The 20947-nt window shown below is 42.9% G+C and overlaps 1 protein-coding gene across 1 annotated transcript; it reads right to left on the reverse strand.

The window, feature by feature from the left end:
- Window positions 1–647: 647 nt before the first annotated feature.
- LOC133239938 (very low-density lipoprotein receptor-like) lies at window positions 648–19905 on the reverse strand. Its single transcript, XM_061404371.1, has 17 exons — window positions 19244–19905; window positions 17948–18183; window positions 16171–16300; window positions 15797–15981; window positions 14840–15026; window positions 14040–14258; window positions 13465–13648; window positions 12254–12455; window positions 12001–12165; window positions 11624–11824; window positions 10111–10660; window positions 9585–9710; window positions 8388–8498; window positions 5895–6131; window positions 3363–3831; window positions 1170–1278; window positions 648–727 (listed from the first exon to the last, which is right to left on the reverse strand). The coding sequence occupies exons 1-17, from the start codon at window positions 19464–19466 to the stop codon at window positions 698–700; spliced, it is 3564 nt and encodes a 1187-aa protein (XP_061260355.1). The 5' UTR covers window positions 19467–19905; the 3' UTR covers window positions 648–697.
- Window positions 19906–20947: the final 1042 nt, after the last annotated feature.

The following is a 20947-nucleotide window of genomic DNA, read 5'->3' on the forward strand; positions in this document are numbered from 1 at the left end:
ATGCACCCCTATGCTTATACCAGCAGTATTCACAATAGCTAAGACATGGAAACAATCTAAATGTCCTTCAACAGGTGAATGGATAAAGAAGATGTGGTGCATATAAACAGTGGATTAATACTCAGCCGTAAGAAATACATGAAATAATGCCATTTTCAGCAACATGGATGGACCTAGAGATTATCATACTAAGTGAAATAAGTCAGAAGGAAAAAGACAAATACCATATACTACTTAGGTGTGGAATCTAAAATATGCCACAGATGAACTTATCTACAAAACATAAATAGACTCACTCAGAGAACAGACTTGTAGTCGCCGAGGTGGGGGTGGGTGGGTAGGGAGAGGGATGGATTGGGAGTTTGGGGTTGGGAGATGCAAACCATTGTATAGAGAATGGACAGACAAGGTCCTACTGTATAGCACAGGGAACTCTAATAAATACCCAGTGATAAAATACAATGGAAAAGAATATGAAAAAGAATGTATATAAACGTGTAACTTAAACACTTTGCTTCACAGCCAAAAATTAACAACACTGTAAATCAAATATACTTCAATAAAATAAACTAATAAAAAGCAGTTATTTTAATATGAAGTTACCATTTACCACAAATTGTTACAGAAGTTAAAACAGTACACAGTGAAATATATAAACAGTTTTTATTGAGATGTTTCAGCTTCTTTTTTTGTCAGGTTAGTCAGTTTGTAAAGACGTTAACAGTTCCTGTAGGAAAAGAGACTTGAAATTAGAGAATATGTGTTACATTAAGACAAAGCAAAAACACAGAGATGATTGAGCTACACAGAAGTGAGCAGAGATCGCAGGATGGGGGTGGGGGACATAAATTTTAGGGGTAATGTTAACCCTAATTACGCCTCGCTTCACCCCAAGTAGTATTGAGCCCCTTTTGGAAGTCCACCAAAAGCTGAATTTCTTGATTACATGTATGTTTCACTTTGGTGTGAACAACTTGAGACTGAACAGAATCAGCAATCCAAAAAGTTACTGAGCGTTCATTTGGTCTACATAACAACATCATTTGCCAATAACAAAAAGCTCTTTAAGTTAACATGGCCTACTTTCACTCTGCTAGGATTTTTTGGTAAGGGCATTCTGTGACTGGACCTCACCTCCTGTTTTCCTCAAAGACTCTTCCCAGACATACCTGTTCATCATAAGCTTCATTGACAAAAGTCTCACTATTCATTAGATTCTCCTCTTCTTGGTCATTTTCTTTATGGCAGGTCAAATTTCTTGATGATGCTGTCCTGTTTCTAGAAATCAGAGAAAGTCAAAAGAGTTGTTCCTTAAGGTAGAAGCTGGGAATGGGGCATGGTTCGAAGACATTAACTCGTCCGCTATGAAAAGTTATGAAAAGGAAATGGCAACCCACTCCAGTACTCTTGCCTGGAGAATCCCATGGAGGGAGGAGCCTGGTAGGCTACAGTCCATGGGGTCGCAAAGAGTCGGACATGACTGAGCGACTTCACTTATGAAAAGTTATTGTTATGGGAACGATGTTGTGCTTTTATTGTCTCTATAACAAAGAACTGACCTAGAATGGCCAACACTTGAGTCAGTTTTGATTTGTTACTAGGCATTCACTGAACTTCCAAAATGTATCTTCTCAGTTGAGAGGAAACTAGGAAATTAGTCAGTGAGAATTGAATCTAAAAACAGGTAACTAGCACCTGGACATAGATGAGTTAAGAAAGCAGGTTAATGTAGAAGACAGATGCGACTGACAGTCAGAAGCACAAGGGAAGCACCTCAATTCATCTTAACATTAACCAGTGTTACTTTAGGCAAAGATACACCATTTCTCCTGGCCTTTTCTCCAGTTTGTAAAGTGAAGGCTGTACAGAGGAGATGTAACTTTAAGGGATTCTAGTTATCTCTGTAATGTTTCTTGATAGGTATTCTGTACTGTTTCAGGTACTGTGTGTTAGTCACTCAGTCAAGTCTGACTGTCTGCAACTCCATGGACTGTAGCCCATCAGATCAGGCTCTTCTCTGTCCATGGGATTCCCAGGCAAGATTACTGGAGTGGGTTGCCATTCCCTTCTCCAGGGGATCTTCCTGACCTAGACAGAGTCAAACCCGGGTCTCCTACATTGCAGGCTGATTCTATACCATCTGAGCCAGCAGGGAAGCCCCAGTGTTTCTTGATATATAGGCTGCTTAATATCCCTTCCCAATATGTTTAATCAGTTCCCTTCAATTACTGTATCTTCCTAAAGCTTATTTTGTCATCATTCTTAATCATTTGAGTCATTCTTTTTTGTTTCATTTGTTTCTTTAATCCAGTGACTCTTGTTTTACATAAAACTTTATGCTTTTGCCTTAAATCTCTCTTATAAGCTTATCTCACCTCTTGTCAAGGGCTATGTTTGTCCCCCTAAAATTCATATGTTGAAGTCTAACCCCTAGTACCTCCAAATGTGACCATTTTAGGGATAGGGTCCTCAAAGTGGTAATTTATGTCAAAAGGAAGTCATTAGGGTGGGTCTTAATCCAACAGGACTAGTGTCCTTAGAAGAAGAGGAGATTAGGACATCAACATGTACAGAGGGAAGACTACATGAAGACACAGGAGAAGCCTGTATCTACAATCCCAGGAGAAAAGCAACCCTCGGCCTCAGAAGAGACCAACCATACTGACACGTTGATTTCAGACTTCCAGCCTCCAGGACTGTGAGAAAATAAATTTCTGTTGTCTAAGACACCCACTGGGGAGTGTTTGTTATAGCAGCACTAGCAAACTAACACACCCAAGAAATTTTCCCTCCAAACAGTCATTGGCACTGACTCTGCCTCACTGGAGGCTTCCCAGGTGGCGCTACTGGTAAAGAACTTGCTTGCCAATGCAGGAGATACAGGTCTGATCCCTGGGTAAGGAAGATCCCTTGGAGAAGGAAATGGCAACCCATTCCAGTATTCTTGTCTGGGAAATCCTATGGAGAGAGAACACTGGTCGGCTACAGTCCATGGGGTCGCAAAGGGTCAGATACAACTTAGCAACTGAGCATGCATGCACACACACTTTCTCATTAGAGGGGACTCTCCTCACTTTATGCCTGAGACTGTGCCCCTGACTGCTTTTACGTTATAGTAAAAGCACTGCCCCTGACTGCTCCTTACATTATGGTTTGCTACAGGTCTCACACAAAGATGGTCTCAGTTATGATTTTTCCAGGTCATCTAACAGATAAGTCTGCTTCATTGCTCAAATCTTTCCTCAGAGAACAAATTTCTACAGTGGATTCATACCTCTGATCTCATTAATCTTGTTTTAGTTTTATTTAACAAGCCGCCTTTAGAATAAAATTCTCCCATGAGGACAAAAGTGGCTGCTCACCGCTTTAATTTGTGCTCTCTTCTGAAATATACAAATGCTCCCAGAATGACCAGAACAACCAGTAGGGCTATGGTTAGGCTGAGGGCGATGTGGCCAGGGGCAGGTCCATCGGCGGCTGCTTCGCAGAAGTCTCCGCTGTAGCCCATCAGACAGTTGCATTTTCTCAGCTCTCCTTGCATTGTACAGATTCCCCTCCCACTGCAGAAATCGCTGCTACAGAGCAGAAGTTTTTCCCTGTGTGAATCCTTGGGCTGACCTCCTTCCTTGGTTTCTGGAGTCTCGCTCTCTGGAGCAGGAATCGGAGGGGTTAGAATTTTTCTGACAGGGTAATTCATTCCTTCTGGACCTGGAGATCTAGTCTTGGTGGACTTGGTACCCTGGAGAGGTTGGACAGCTTTTGGTGTCAGTCTCTTTCCAGACTCTGACGTTTTAGGTGTTGGTGTTGAATGGGTTGTATCTGGATAGGTACCTGCAAAAACAATAGGTGTGAGTACGAGTGTATATACAGGTTTGTTATTGTCAATTAATAACTATTTCAGAAGAATAAGAATTCCAGTGAACTTAACTGGATAAGTTTGAATTTTTGAAATCACAATCACTACCATTACTTTGGGCTTCCCTGGTGGCTCAGATCATAAAGAATCCACCTGCAATGTGGGAGACTTGGGTTCCATCTCTGGGTTGGGAAGATCCCCTGGAGGAGGGCATGACTAATCCACTCCAGTATTCTTACCTGGAGAATCCCCATGGACAGAGGAGCCTGAGAGGCTACAGTCCATGGGGTCGCAAAGAGTTGGACACGACTGAGCGACTAAGCACAGCACAGCACCATACTTTTGACAAAACAAAAAACTATCAAAAGCTGATTTAAAAACTACACATCTAAAGGCACTTAAAATATTTGGTTTCTGGACCGGCGTAGTCTATCATACCAATCCATTTTCAAATGATGATATGCAGGATTTTAGCCAAGGTAGATGCCACCAGTTCCAAAAGTGTTTTCTCTATAAGGATGAGTGTAGTAGATCAAAGTATTATATATCTAGACTATAAGGATTATCTGTAAATATTTCACATTTTTTGAGTCCAAGTAAACTGTAGGTTTAGCAAGACGTACAAGTTGCAAATATTGAACCAAGTTTGGTGGCAGCGTGGGAGGGACACTCATAAAGCCGGGAGCAGAAAGACAACAGGGTTCTAGCCAAATAGCAATCCAAGAGTTAAGTTTATGTTTAAGGCATTTCACCATGTTCTCTGTCATTGTTGACACAACTGTTACTCCTCAAATGGAAGACAAAAGTACCAGGAGTGGAAAGAGCAGAATTAGCAATAAAAATGCTTCTTGCTTCTGTCCTAAGCTGGCCTCACAGGAGCATTTCCAATCCTGGGCATTTAGGATCCTTGATGGTAGGTTACATCCAAAGGAATTCAGCTTAATTTTATATACCCAGTACCATTTCCCTCAAAAAAGTTTTATATGTAGTCAGGGTAAAATCATCAAGAAGCAAGGTCAGCTCTTAGGCCCAGCACATCAGGAATGGGAGGGCAAAAGAAGGTTAGGTTAGGTTTTAAACCAAAAACCTAACCTAACCTCAAGGTGGTAAAGGTGATAAATTTCTCACTCATTTACCCCCATCCTTGAGTCATTGCCAACACAGGACTAGCAACAAAAGCACCCTTAATTGCTGAAAAATAGAATCAACTATGGGAATCAAAATCCCTTATCTTTCCCATTTAAGATGAAGTGTTTAGAGGTAATAAATAGTCTTCCCGCTAGTCAGGTTTTACAGAAATAAGAATTTACATTGAGAAGTCAGTGATAACTCTTCACTGTAAGGCTCCTTTTCAGATCTCTTCCTTTGCTGGTTATGACTAAGCCCACTGTCTCTCTAATTCTATTGTGAAGGGGACTTAGATACCCATGGAGCTATAGCTGATTATTCCAGCAGAATTAGGTATTATGATTACTCAGCTGTCTGGCCACGACAACACCTTCCCATGAAGGCATGGTTTGGAACAATATTTCTATAACAACCATCTATAGCTAGCATTTAAGGATTAACTTGACAGTGTTATAATAATATGACAGCTTTCTACACACCCTCTTTAATTCCTTAATAACTCTGAGCTAGAATATGCTCCTTCCACATTCAAAAGGGGGAACCAGGACAAGTCAACTAGTTTGCCAACCTCTTACATTCCAGGTGATGCTATTGTGATCAGGGGCTGAACTGGATCTGAGTTAGATGAGTGCTCTTTCAGGCAACATATACTGTCGAGCCCTGTGGAGTGAACTATCATATGGCCTACTCTAAAATTGAATTGAGGGGACGTTAGCTTTTTACAAAGAGTCCCCATAATCTATATACAATTGCCCATAGTTAGAAGTTTCATATTGTTCAGTTTAAAGAGTACACAGTGAGAAGGAAAAAACAGTTTAAAGGATAAAATCTTGAGGAACACTGTGGAATTAAATATTAAAGGTAAATCACCAAGGTGACCAACGGTGGGTCTCGGGTAGGAGTTACTCACAGTCCATTTCATCAGATCCATCCAGACAGTCAGCATGACCATCACAAACCTGTGTGGCGGAAATGCATTTCTGACCATCCTTACAGGACTGTGATGGTGCAGAGCATCGGACAGCTTCAAGACACTTCTTTATGTCATCCAAGTAGTACCCACTGGGACATTTACAAGTCTGTCCTTCCGGCTTTGGTAAACAGATATGGCTACATCCTCCATTGTCTTTTGAGCAGTGGTTACTACCTGTGGATCCCCACCCCCCCAAAAAAAATACTGATTTAGACTATTTCAGAAGGCTCTTCTGTAAACTTTCTGCAAATAGACCATCAGAGTTAGAGGACCCAGATTTTTCAGATTTTTTCCCCAGAGTAGGTGGCTTTTCAGTTTAATTCCTTTTAGACAACTAAGAACCAAGTGATTGGTGATTCTTCTTCATGGATAAGGATGGCTTTAGAATATCAGGAGTTCACATCTGTAACTGTGACTAAGCTAAACATAAGTTTATATTGATTTCTCCAACTTTAATCTATCACCATATGGATCATTCTAGCTTCCTTTGCTTGGTGATCTGTAAATTCTCAATAGTGAGAAAACTGTCTCCTATCACCTGCCATCTATTTACTTCATTGCTCAATTCTAGTAAACATATATAGTGGTATCAGAATTGTTAGTCTGTGCCCCAGTGGGAAACAAATTTATCAAGGAGGGTACAGGGCTTATGTATCGCTTTTTTGGCTTCAGTGTTAGACTCCACTCATTTCCAGAGTTACTTTGCTCAGCACCTTTTCTACCTTTTCAGGAACGTTGTTTCATACATTTGTAGAACAGTTAGATTGTTTTGTCATAGTTTGTGTTCCATCCTAGAATCCCCTGACCTTCTAAATGATTTTTTTAAATTTGCACATCTTAAGGTTTACTCTTTGTGCGATGAAGTTCCATGGGTTTTGACAAATGCATAATTTAACATATCCACAATTACATAATCATACAGAATGCAAGCCTTAAAAATATCCCCTGTGCTTCACCTATTCAACTTTCCTCTCCCCCCTCCTTCCTGGAAAACACTGATCTTTTTTCACAGGGTCTACAGTTAGACTTTTCCAGAATGTCACATAAGTATATAGCCTTTTCAGACTGGCTTCTTTCACTTTGTATCATGCACTTAAATTAATCCATGTTGTTTCCTGGTTTGAGAGTTTGTTTCTTTTTTGTGGCTGGCTAATATTCCATTTGTACCACAGCTTGTCTGTCCATTCACTTATTCAGGGACATCCTGGTTGTTTTCAGTTTTTTGTGATTGTGAATAAATTTGCAATAAACATGCATGTGCACAAAGCAAAACAAGCCAGTGGTTCATATAAAGGACCAGCTTAAGAAAAACTGAGGTAAACTTGGCTCATCCAAGATCCCCTGTAAGTTCTCCTTCCCCTTCACATCATGTAGCCAAGATATTAACTAGAAGGGCCTTGATAAAGCTCTCTTTAGATGAGAACTCAGAGGCTATGGTCTCTCTCATCCCTCTAAGAGTCACAGATACAGAGAACAGATTGGTGGACTCAAGAGATAGGGGTTAGATGGTGGGGGACAAGAGTCTAATTAAGTCAGCCATGTATATTTCCCCATAGTTCTCCAAGGCTTCTATCTCAAGCTTTGACTTCTGGTGAGGCTTTATCTCTTGACATATTCCAGGAATTCTGGAATAGATTATGGATATAACGAAGATAAAGTGTACTTCAGAAATGACAGGGTCCCTCAGTTAGGCATTTGCGTCTATAAGAAAGGTGGAGAAATACATGCAAGCACCCTCAAGTTGATATTTGAAAGATAAGTTAACATCAAAAGTAGATGTAAGTGACAATGAGTAGAATGAAGAACAGTTTCACTCTAGAACTAAAAGGGGATTTCCGGTTTTATTACAACTGTAATTCAGTCTTCAATAAGAGAACATAAAATTGGACCCAAGTATACCAAACCCATGGAGAAGGCCCTGGCACCCTACTCCAGTACTCTTGCCTGGAAACTCCCATGGACGGAGGAGCCTGGTGGGCTGCAGTCCATGGGGTCGCTAAGAGTCAAACACGACTGAGTGACTTCACTTTCATTTTCATGCATTGGAGAAGGAAATGGCAACCCACTCCAGTGTTCTTGCCTGGAGAATCCCAAGGACGGGGGAGCCTGGTGGGCTGCCGTTTATGGGGTCGCACAGAGTCAGACACGACTGAAGCGACTTAGCAGCAGCAGCAGCATACCAAACCCAAGCCCAATATCCTTACCACCATTGTGTCTCCTGGCTATGCAACAGGACTAGCTATAAACAGAAGCAGACTATACATAACTGCATGAAGATAAGAGTTATATAGATCTACAGGAATGTGTCAGAGAAATATTTTACTGGGAAACACAAAGATATTCCAAGGAGATACTATAGGATGGAACAACTCCATCATAGGGAAATCCAGTAGACTTCAGTGTTGTTATAATCACTGCAAGGTTGCTTACCCTGTTGGCTAAGTTTACTATAAACTTTTAAATCCACAATCTTCTGGTCTACTTGGAACCACCGGTTTTCTGAAAGTTCTGCTTTGCTGTACCAAACTTTACTGATCTGGGCTAAAACAAAAGGCAGTGAACAATCATTAACAAAAGTGAAATTTATCTTACAACTTCCTGGACAAAGAATACTGCTCAGTATGAAAACTGTCACTCATCTGGAAAAACTCCAGTTAAATAACAGGAGTTTTACAGAAGAGACATGCATTTTTTTAAACCTAGTTCCTGGGAAGAAACTTAAAGATCAGTAAAAGCCGTTTTGTGCTTTTGCCGAAAATAAAGTCCAGTGAACGTATGTCTAGCACATTCATAGACATCTGGATACACAGAGAGAAAAGTAGGATATATGATACATGAAAATTCAGCTCAAGCAATTGATGGGTAATGATTTTAGGCATTCTCCCAGAACAGCATTTCTAAAAATGGCTTATTTGTAACAAAAGTCACCAGGGGATCTTAAATGGCAAAGGTCTCACCACATACCTAACAGTTTAGCATCTTTGCGGTAGGATCTGATAACTTATTTTTGCAGTTCTCATGAGGCCAGCCCAACTGGTCGAGGGACCAGCACTGGGAAATTTAGAGAGACAGATTTACTTTAAACAGCCTTTTCCAGTTTTACCAGACCTAGACTCTAGTCAGAAATAACATACTAGAAAGAATACTGTGGTTTAGACCATTTCTTTGAATACTAGAAATATCCAGCAAGTATAGAATGCTCTGGAATTCACCTAATACTTTCATGTGTACCTAGTCAATCAAGACAGGTACACTTCCCTCATGTTACAGGTAAGGTGTTATAGCTATCAGCTGACAAAGCCACCTGGTCCCAACTCCTGGCCCAGTTCTCTCTGTACCATACCCTGGTGTCCTTCAAAGCCAAGAGCCTCCTACAAAAGCCAGAAATCTCAGGCAGAATGAGATAAAGCACATTCACATGTAAAGAGTAACCAAATAAGTAAAAGCTCCCCCAAATCACACAGTCACTGTTAACATTTATACACGTTAAATTAGGGAAGCTGCTTAGCTATTCCTCCGCAAGAAACACACTGCCAAAGATCAGTGCTAAGCAGTAGCAGATTTGCTTTAGATATCCAGGAGTAAATTCAGCTCACAAAGATAATCAGATGTAGAATTAAGACCTACCGTCATCCACGGTGGTCCAGAACATCATGCCTTGGCCATATGTAAACAGGTTAAGGCCCTGAATTCCTCTGCGGTCTACTCTGTATTTAGAGCCGTCTTGTTGAATACTTTCTATGAGTCCTCTCCCTAGAAGGAGAGGGCCAGTTAATTTCTGTTTGGAGCCCAAACAGCTGTACTCCATCCTGTGGCTCTTTATATCTTGTCCTGCCTCCCTTCCAGAAGGATACATGCATTTCCTGAAAACTAGTTCTTATTCATTCTAAAAGTACTACACAAAGATTTACTCATGCATATTTGTTAGGTTCTTGATTTCACCCCTTCACCAAGAGGCAACTGCATGACTCTCTGGGCTAATATATGCTGCTCAGGATGGGGACTGATTGTATTTGTTTAGAAAGTGGTACAGAAAATGTAAACTCAGACCTAAAAGCCATTTGAAGTTACAGCTGAAGACTACAAACCATCACTATTTCTCTGGCCAAGGTCCCTCACCCTCACACTTAGGGTGGAGAAGATAACTGCTCACCAGGATCAGCCCAGTACAGACGAGTCCCTGCATCTGAAAAGCTCAGGCCCACAGGGACCTGGGGTTTCCGCCAGAGCACCTTCCTCCTGCTGCCATCCATGGAGGCGCATTCAATGCTGGAGCCACGCCTACTATCATCCTGGGGACCCAGGTCCACAAAGCACATGACTGCAGTTGGCGGGTGGAGCACGACACAGGTCGGACGGTAGAGACTTCCGCTGAGCAAGACGGTGGAGTACTGGCCTCTGGGGGAAGCTATGTTGATGTGAGCATTCTCACTACCAATCCAGTATATGTTTCCACTCAACCAGTCCACAGCAAGGTCAGTCACTGTGCCCTCCACGGATATGACTTTCCTCCAGGAGAGCTTTCCAGAGTCTTTGAGCCTCAGTAGCCAGATATCACCCGTATTCCACTCTGTCAGGTAGAGCACCTTCTCCTGGGCGACGTAGTCCATTGATGCAAGCTGGTTGACATTAGTAAAGGGAAGAATCCTATGTCCTGGTAAAGTTGCTTGTCCTCGTGAAGCATCTAGATTTTTCAGATAGATCTGTGGGGGAAAATTAATTGGATGGCACCAGTTGAGACTAGTCAAATTCTTCATCTTGATTTTGAATTCATGTTCAGATACTTACATTCAGATTTTCACACAGTCTTATTGCCTAAAAGCAAATTGCATTTCTCTCCCTTCCTGTAGTTTCAGGCCCTTAAAATTCCTTGAATTCATATGCTTGAAATATTTACTCCTCTGTGAAAGGCCTCCCCCCTTAACTTTTTAAAATTATTTTTACTGAGATAAAACTGACATACAATACTATGTAAGTTTAAGTTGTACAATGTGTGGGTTTGATACACTTATATATATATATATATATATATATATATGAAAGGCCCTCTTCTTTAAATGAGACTTCAGTCTGAAGATCTTACTGAAACTGAAGTTGGTCTTCCAACCCTAAAATTTGCTTTGTCATTTTATTTATTTATTTTTTAATATAAATTTATTTAATTGGAGGCTAATTACTTTACTATATTGTAGTGGTTTTGCCATACACTGACATGAATCAAAGTCATCAAATCCTCTGGATATGAGAAGTTAGGGGTGACTTGCTTGTTAGTACCTTTTCTCCTCCTATGATTTAAGAAAAGTGTCCTCACAAAATGTACTTACCTCTCAGGCTAGAACCCAGCCAAGATTCTTGTATTTGGAATTACTCTGCATCATCAGCTAGGTGCTTGGACAATTCAAGGGAATTAAATATTATGTCAGATCCCTAGCCTCATTGTGTTCTGAGGTGCTAAGCATTTCTTAAGGAATCTAAGTAGGAGTGGTCTTCAATTCATAGCTACTTTTTTTTTTTTTTTTTGGTCATCATAGCTCCCAATACACAGTGAATATTCAAATTTAAATTGTATTTGAAGAATATCCCAAAGGGGAGAAATTCAAGGAATTCAAATTACCCAAAGTCTGAAATAGACTGTGGCCCAACCATGTGACAGAACAGGATAGTACCTGCATGATAACTGTGGGCAACCCAAGGAACAGAAACGCAGATTCCTTGAGGGGAACACAGTTGACACCATCATCTGCAAGCAGGAGTCCAGCTGGACAGCGACAGCTTCCCTTGGATTGTGGGCTCAGAAGGCACAAGTGAGAACATTCAGCGTCCAGACAAGGATTCGAAGACCTGGGCTGTAGCACTTCGTGCATTACCTGGAAGAAAACACCTAGATGTCACTACATGTTGTTGAATCCTTAAAAACAGCAAGTAACTCAACCCTGCCTTTCAGTCATTATAGATGCGGTCCCTGCAGTTTGTCCTTGGGCAGCTCATACACGTAGCCTTCCCAGGGAGGATCAGAGGATATTTTGAAGCATCAACTATAGACCTTTAGTCCGTAAGGCTGTTCCAAACGCTTGATGAGGACAGCCCGGTTCTTGCCAGTCATCTTTTTCATGCGTTGTACTGTTCTCGTCTTCATTTCAGACCAGAAGACTTCATCCTCAAACACAGCCACTGAGAAGGGGCTCTTGATTTGTGTTAGCTGCAACATCTAAAACGGTGATGGTGAGGTTCCCGGGATGAGTTTTACACAAGGCACATGACATTTCACACAAGGCTATTACCAAAAGAACACTTACGCTAATACCAGTACCATCTAGGTTGGCAGAGCCAATGCAGTGAAATTTGTCATCAGACCAGAATATCTTCCAACTCAGCTGGTCGAGAACTATGCTAGTTGGCCAGCCGAGACCTTGACTAAGGAGTATTTTTCTGCTGCTCCCATCCATTCCAGCTTGTTCTATTTGAGGCTCTCCTCCAATTTCAGACCAGTACATTAGCCTATGTGGATAAAAGTCAGCTTTAAGACAAAGTATTACCTCACAGAAAATAACACCAATTCATTCCTCAAAACTCTGATTTATAACCCAATTATTTCTTTCCCTCAAACTTAAACTTGGTCTATGCCTTAAACATAATTTGTGAAGTAGTAAAAGAAGATTTTCTTTGAAGTTTTATGGTGATTGTTCATTATTTAGGGATATAATATCTATTATGACAGCTGTATAGGAAGTCTAAAAAATACATTAGACCCTAGCCTGGAAAACATCCAGGGAACCTGCCAGTCTTTTCTGGGCTAGAAAGTCCACTAGTTCCATGGACAATGGGTGCTTCAGATCACATTCGTGGTCATAAGCCATTAGATCCATCAGGAAACTCCTGCCAGTCTCCTGAGGACCATGTTACCAGATTCCTGGTTGGAGGTATTGAAAAGATGAGGAAAAAAGAGGGAAGGTATCTGACCTAGGTCACCTCTGGATCCTGAGTTTTGCTCTATCTTGTTCTTACATTTGATACACACATGGCCATCCCAATTAGGGCTTTGCTTGGAGAAGTAGGAAATGCTGCCTCCAAGCTCCTGGCCCTTTTCAGAGAGAAAGGGCTCTGGACCGAAGAGCTCAACCCCCACATCCAACTCCTCTGCCCCCATCAGCACCCCCCAATCACATTACTATAAATTAAACACCAGCCCTAGTTCCATTCTCCCTCCTCCTGCCATTTTAAAGCCATACAGATTCTCCACTCAGGGGGACACCTGTTTGTTTTAGCCAAAGAAAGTATAGGTGGGCCACCAAGGGAGCAAGCCTACATCTCACTTTTCTGAAATAAAGGTGTTTTTGCAGGAGCTTTCACAACTACTATGGTATGGCTGGCTCACATCGTAAGATCCAAAGTCAAGTCAGACAAGGTTTCTATTCACTCACTCTGTGTTGAGGGAACACAACCGAAGTGGAACCAAAGAGGCACAGACCTGACATTCTTGACCAGGCCTTGTGATACCCGGACTCACCCATTTAGGGGATCTAAAGCCAAAGACCGTGGTTGGTTCAAGTCATTGTCCAGGACAACCGTGTACTCAGATTTTCCTCTCCAAATTGCAGTCAACTGAATTGCCAAAATCTGGCCAGCTGTCCCATCTGTCCAATAGAGATTCCTCCCGATCCAGTCAACCACTATGCAGTCTGCCTTTATCCCTGAGGAGAAGAAACTGTTCATCATGTGTACTTAAATTACAGCTTTTCAGAAGGTTGAAGCTCACAGACCTCAGACTTGCATGCCACGTTAATTCATTTTCCAACTGATATATGCATCTCCATCAGAGCAGTCTTAAATGCTCCAAGATACTATTTGCAGAAGAAGATGACCATTATGAGTAATGGTCACTGGCTGATAGTTTGACTGACTCTGATCAACAGAGATGGAAACTTCTCATTTCTAGCTAACTATTAATAATAGCAAGATTTGACCACTTGTAGTTTAGAAGATATAAACCAATGTTTAGAAAGTTCATGGCCACTCATCCTATTGTTCATGCTATGTGTAATTAGTAAGGGCAAGATGAGAGCCTCTTATAAGGAGACAAACCTTTCACCATAGTCCCCTTCTTCTTCATGTCCATGCTTATCCACTGAATACTCTGGGCCCCAAGATCGGTCCAGAAGACTTTCTGATCCACTAAGTCATAGTCAATAGAAAAAATAATCAGGTTCTTGTCTGTAGTTGCCAGAATATCTTCTTTCAAACTCCGCATCCCATAGAGGAGTAGTTTAAACTGGATTGCCACAAGGAGGACTGGTTCAGTACCTGTCAAAAAAGAACTGCTTTCAACATGGCCTTAAGGAGTTTGATTGGTGAGCCCAGCACTGGCTAAGGAATCAGAGGACAAAGTAGTTTTTGCTTTCTCATTGACAGGGCTGTGGTACCAGCTCACTGGCATCTAAGTAGTTCTTCCCTTGATGTAATGGTTAAGCTAAAACATGGTTTAAAGATACTTAGAACAAAGGCATCATTAGCCTAAATTGAAAACCACATTTATAACTAAATATTTGGTGTTAGGTGGACAGGAAAGAAGGGCTTGTCTAGTCTTAAGGTAAGGCTGACCCATGGTTACAGAGGTTTAACTTATGGGTTTGTTATAATAACGCCTTATTTGTAGATACTTTCAGATTCAAATTCAAGGTATAAAATGAAAGTGAAAAGTGAAAGTGAAATCACTCAGTTTACAAAATATAAAAAGGAGGCTTTGGAACTGTGCTTGTCTTGTTCTGAAGACAAAGCAGGCCGGAACACTTAAGACCTAAGAAAGAGATTTGCATTGGTATTCCGGGATGTCATAGGACCTCAAGCTCTCAACCTACAGTTGAGATATTTGCAGCTGCATTTACCAGTTGCTTTACAGGTATGGCCATCAGGCTCCAGTGAGTAGCCAGGATGACAGGCGCAGGTGTAGGAGCCCTTTGTGTTGACACAGGTCTGACTGCAAGGGTGACCACCCAGCCTCTGGCATTCATCCACATCCTCACAGATCTGGCCACTGCTTTTCAGCTCAAAGCCTCGCTCACAAGCACATACCTGACAGAGGTTGGAAAACATGAAGACTTTCTAAAGGCAAGGTACACAGTTGATAAAAAGACCTCAGCTTTGATATAAAAAGCACAGGGCGATATGCTCCATGTCAACAACTCAAACTGTTCTTTGAACCAACTTCATTCTGAATGCAGTCACTCTCTCCATCTCCTGCCGCTCGCCCCACACCCTTGTCACCCCCAGGGGTCCCAAGTTAACAAAGATGTCCAGTTCAGCCCAGGCCACCTAGGACTCCATCAGAATCTATAAGTGAAGAGACCCCTGGATTTCACTGAACTGGTTGTCTGCCAACAGGACCAGACATCAGCATGGTTTTCTTCCACTTCCACAAGTTCACCATGTTCAGCCAACTAATAATGCCAGACCAGAACAGGGACAGTTCTTGACTGAAGGGCAAGTCATATTCTAAATACTCACACAGAAAGGACTTCCTCACAGGTACTTAGTTTCCTGAGCTGTAGCCTGGCGGGGAGTTACTTGACTCTTGGGACAAATCCCTCCAAACATTGTCTCACCGTGAATGTCGCAGTAGGGGAGTTTCTGGAGCTGGGGGACAGGGTTCCAGAAGACCGGAGAGGGGAAAGGAACTAGACAGGACTGGGCAGAAAGCCTCAAGCAGGGGCACGTGGCAGGAGGGCTCAGGGCGGCTCCGCCGTGGAAGACTCGCGTAGGGAGCAGACAGCCCGGCTGAGGATGACCGCCTCTCCCCACACCGAGGCTCCAGCCGCCAGAGCACAGAAAGAGAAACCACTCACAGGTCCGTGCGGGGACGGGTAGCAGCTGTGGAAACACTGTCCCTGGCGGCAGGCGGACGACGAGCACTGCCCGCCCTCGTCGGAGCCATCGGCACAGTCTCGCTTCCCGTCACACACCAGGCTGAGGTCCAGGCAGGCGGAGGGGTGACACTGGAACTCGGAGCTCCCACACTTCTCCGGGGGGCCTGGAGAACGACTTTCTGCCTTTATAGTCAAACCCTCTGCCACACCTCCCTCCCACAGCAAGGCTCTAGCGCGTACAATCAAGACCCCGTAGAGGGATGGATTTCAGCCCCGTAGCATTTGCTCACTGAGCTGGGTTCCTGCGCAGCTGCGCCCCTCGGAGGCCGCCCGCCTCCTCGCCCTGTACTTACATCCCGTCTCGTCGCTGCCGTCCCCACAGTCACTCTGCCCATCACAGCGCCAGGGCTCGGGCACGCACTGCTCCCCACTGGCACAGCGCCACTGCCTGGAGCCGCAGCGAAGCTCCCTGGGGTCACAGTCCTGAGGAGACAGTGAGCGACTCCGTCAACTCCCAGGTCCAGAGCCCAGGAAGGGGCCTGGGTTATGAGAGAACCCTCAAGTCCCCTCTTCAATGAGGCCAGAGATGTGGATGATAAGCAACGCCTTCCTCAGTTGGAGTTCAGACGACGAATTGTGGGTGATACCAACGTGGATGGGAAAGTGGGAAGGAGATACCTTATTCTGTAAACTGACCAGCCAGGAAGTCTTAATTCGTTTAAGAACCTACAGCTTGTTTAAAAACAACTAGACCTTATGATGATCGTTTACCTAGTTTGGTTCACTTTTTCTATTTCATATTCAATGGTCCCATTTCATTTAGTTTATGTTTTTCAATTTCTCCATCTTTTCTTTTTTCTAAACATTCTTTCTCAAGCCTTTATCAAGCATAGTAGAAAAGATTTTGTGTGTGTGTGTGTATATATATAGTATTTTTAAAAGTGAAAGTGATAGTCACTCAGTTGTGTCCGACTCTTTGCGACCCCATGGACTGTAGCCCGTCAGGCTCCTCTGTCCAGGGAATTCTCCAGGCAAAAATACTGGAGTGGGTTGCCATTTCCTTCTCCAGGGGATCTTCCCGACCCAGGGATTGAATTTGAGTCTCCTGCATTGCAGGCAGATTCTTTACGGTCTGAGCCATAATACAAAACTTATGAATTTTTGCCTAACTAAAAAATTCATGACATTTTGATTCCACTTGTTTGACTTAATATGAATAAAATGCTGTATTTCTAATGAAAACAACAGATATGCAACAAGCAACAAAGATTTACTATATAGCATAGGGAACTATAGTTAATATCTTATAATAACCTATAATGGAAAATAATCTCAAAAATAATATATGGGTATATGTATAACTGAATCACCTTGCTATGCATCTGAAACATTGTAAGTCAACTATACTTCAATAAAAAACTATATTAAAAAAGAACCTATGACTGATTCACATTGATATATGGCAGAAACCAATACAATCAATATTGTAAAGCAATCATCCTCCAATTAAAAAAATTTTTTTTTTAAAGTATAAGCAAAAGAATCTGCTCTAGGAACTCTTCTTAGAATTCCCACCATTTCTAATGCACACTCCAGCATTTGTACCTAATCTGACTGGGATTCTCAGAACTGCTGCAGGGAGAAGGGTATTTCAGATCTGTGCACCTATGATACAGCAGCACCTTAAGATATAGTTTCAGCCCAGCAGACACTACCCATTCTATTGATGAGAAAATAGAACATCACCACAGAGCTGCTTTCTTAAGGTCAAAAGTGAGCAGTAGGTTCAAAATTGGGCTGCATCTCACACAATGCAGAAGCAACGGTGTATGTTACGGGAACTGGTTAGGCAGGGCTTCAAAGCATCTCTCTAAACAAGACGTTCAAGCTATGACCATCAAGACCTAATATTTGCAAAGCTCCTCCAATAAAGATCTTACAAGTTTGACTTTCAACCAAAGGATCTTAACATTTTGGACACTGTGATGCAGTTACAAATGGCTTTATGGGCAGAGATTGTGGGAGACCTCTGTTCGTACATTTTCCCAAGTTTTCTGGTGAGGAAGCACAAGTTACTGTTGTGATTAGGAGTCTACGGTGTTTTTTTTTTTTGAAGGAAGAGTGGGCTACCTTCTCGTCAGTTCCGTCTTTGCAGTCTAAGTCATGGTCACATATCCACTCTGCCAACACACACTCCCCACTCCTCGGGCACTTCACCTCCCCTGACGGGCATGGCAGGGGCCAGGCAGGACAGCCCTCTTCATCCGAGTGGTCCAGGCAATCACGGTTCCCATCGCAACGCAGGGAAGAAGATACACACTGGCCATTCTCACATTTAAATTCAGATGGGCTGCATTTTTCATGAACTGAAAAACAAAGCTTTAGGTAACAACTCAGCCAGATGGAGAAGAAGCAAGTTGATGGCAAATAAAACGGTTTGAAGACTCCCAGTCTTCTCCTGTTACCTTAGGAATTAAGCCCCAGTGGGGGTTAGGGTGGGAAGGTGCTTCAAGCAGAGTGTTAGGACAGAAAGGGCCTATAAGCTAGCCCAGAAAATCCTCCTGTCCTGGAGGATGAGACAGGGATGGGAGGACATGTAGGAGGATGCTGGGACAGGCAGGGGAGTGGGATTCTTGCCTGGGACCCTAATGTGAGTTGCCCCAACACACCTTTCCAATTGAGGCTGAAAAGGCACCATTTTGACCTCAGGTTTTCACTCTCAGACTAAAAGAAGTATGCTTTTTTGTAATCCTTTTTGTTGTTTAGTCCAGCAAGTCATGTCTGGCTCTTTGTGACCCCCATGGATTTTCACCCACCAGGTTCCTCTGTCCATGGAATTTTCCAGGCAAGAATACTAGAGTGGGTTGCCATTTTCTCCTCTAGGGGATCTCCCCAACCCAAGGATCAAACCTGCATCTCCTGCATTGGCAGGCGGATTCTTTACCACTAAGCCATCAGGGATGTCTTGCAATCATTTAGGACCATGTTTTCCATGTTTTTTTGTTTTGTTTCTTTTTACTTTCTAGTGATTTTTCTATCTAAAAGACCCCAAATGTAGTGTTGAAGTGCTGTTTGGTGCTCCTAAGGGTAAGGAGTCTACAGTGTATCTTATGGGAAAATATACATGCATTCAATAAGCTCTATTCTGCATGAGTTTTGGTGCTGCTGGATATTACTGAGTCAACAATACATGATAAGTCATCTTTAAACAGAAACACACATTTTAAAAAGGTTCTATATTGATCAGTTGACAAAAATGTGACCAGAGACTCTAAGAAACCTCACCCTGCATATTTTCCAGGAGCAATGATCCAATATCCTCTAATTCAGTGTTCATGGCAGCTTTATAGAACATAACTCCCACAAATAAGGAGAACTGACTACACTGTAGTTCGAAATACTCCAAGTAACTTCCATGGAACTTACTACATCCTTGTTCATCTTTTCCGTCAGAACAGTCGGGGTGGCCATCACACAGCCAGCTCTTGGGGATACAGCGGGTCTTGTTGTCACAGCGCAGAGAGCAGTCTTCAAGGGGCTTCCAGCAGCCCAGCTCATCGGAGCCATCCAAGCACTGCTGGGCTCCATCACAGTGATATTTCTCCTCAATGCACTTGTTTCCATCCAGACACTGGAAGACCCCTTCCATGGAACAAGTCAAAAGCAAGGACCATATATCTTCATCAAGCTGAAGTTTTATTACTAAATTAACTCAACCCTTATTCTGGAGTTCGAGGGGTAGGTAGACTAATTTTGAGTTGGGTGTGCATGCTAACTTGCTTCAGTCGTATCTGACTCTTTGTGACCCTATGGACTGTAGCCCACCTGTCTTCTCAATCCATGAGATTCTCCAGGCAAGAATACTGGAGTGAGTTGCCATACACTCCTCCAAGGGATCTTCTCAACCCAGGAATTGACTGAACCCACATCTCTTATGTCTCCTGCCTTAGCAGGGGGATTCTTTACCACTAGTGCCACCTGGAAAGCCCATTTGAGTTCTGTATATACATATTTTTTAATTTTTTATTTATTTGGCTGTGCCGGGTCTTAGTTGCAGCACATTGGATCTTTGATCTTTGTTAAGGCATGGGGAATCTTTAACTGCAGCACGCTCTTAGTTATGGCATGTGGGATCTAGTTCCCTGACAGAGATCGAACCCGGATCCTCTGCATTGGAAGGTGGAGGCTTAACTACTGGACCACCAGAGAAGTCCCCTGAGTTCTATATATTAATTGGTCCATAAGTGACCTTTAATAAAGTGCTAAGGTTAATTAAGCTGAACTAGGTCCTTGAAATAGTAAGGCTTCATACTGATTTGGTTACTTGAACAACTTGTAAAATACAACCAAGTCAGTTATAAGTAGTCCATTTAGGAAGGCAATGGCACCCAACTCCAGTACTCTTGCTTGGAAAATCCCATGGACAGAGGAGCCTGTTAGGCTGCAGTCCATGGAGTCGCTAAGAGTCGGACACGACTGAGCGACTTCACTTTCACTTTTCACCTTCATGCATTGGAGAAGGAAATGGCAGCCCACTCCAGTGTTCTTGCCTGGAGAATCCCAGGGACGGGGAGCCTGGTGGGCTGCCGTCTATGAGGTCGCACAGAGTCGGACATGACTGAAGTGACTTAGCACAGCATAGCATAGCATGCCAATATAAAGGCAGCTATTGGAATACTTAGGCAAATTTGAGGAAGCAAGGAAACAATAGTCAAATTATACCTGGCAAAACACTATGGACTTAAATGTGATAAAACGGGCAATCAGACAGTCTGTGTTCTGACAGGCTATGTAATCTATGAAAATGTATAGGGAAAGCAAATGTGATTATAATGAACACTCCAGCAATTCATAGCATGCTTCCAAGGCAGAATCAGCACGCCTGGGACAAGGACCAGGAGGTGGTGACACACCTGGTCTGTTGCAGAAGCGGGAGCAGTTCTCCTCATCAGAGCCATCCCTGCAGTCTTGCTTGCCATCACAGAGGTACCCCCGGGAGATGCACTCCAGCCCATCACGACAGGGCACAGAAGATCGGGTGCAGAGGACAGGGGGTGGCGGGGGTGGGGGAGGAGGGCTGGGGGCTGCTGCTCCTTCGACCTCAGGATCTAGAACCAGCAGTATGTCAGC

The sequence above is a fragment of the Bos javanicus genome, chromosome 27 (assembly GCF_032452875.1).
Source record: "Bos javanicus breed banteng chromosome 27, ARS-OSU_banteng_1.0, whole genome shotgun sequence".
NCBI classification, from domain to species: Eukaryota; Metazoa; Chordata; class Mammalia; order Artiodactyla; family Bovidae; genus Bos; species Bos javanicus.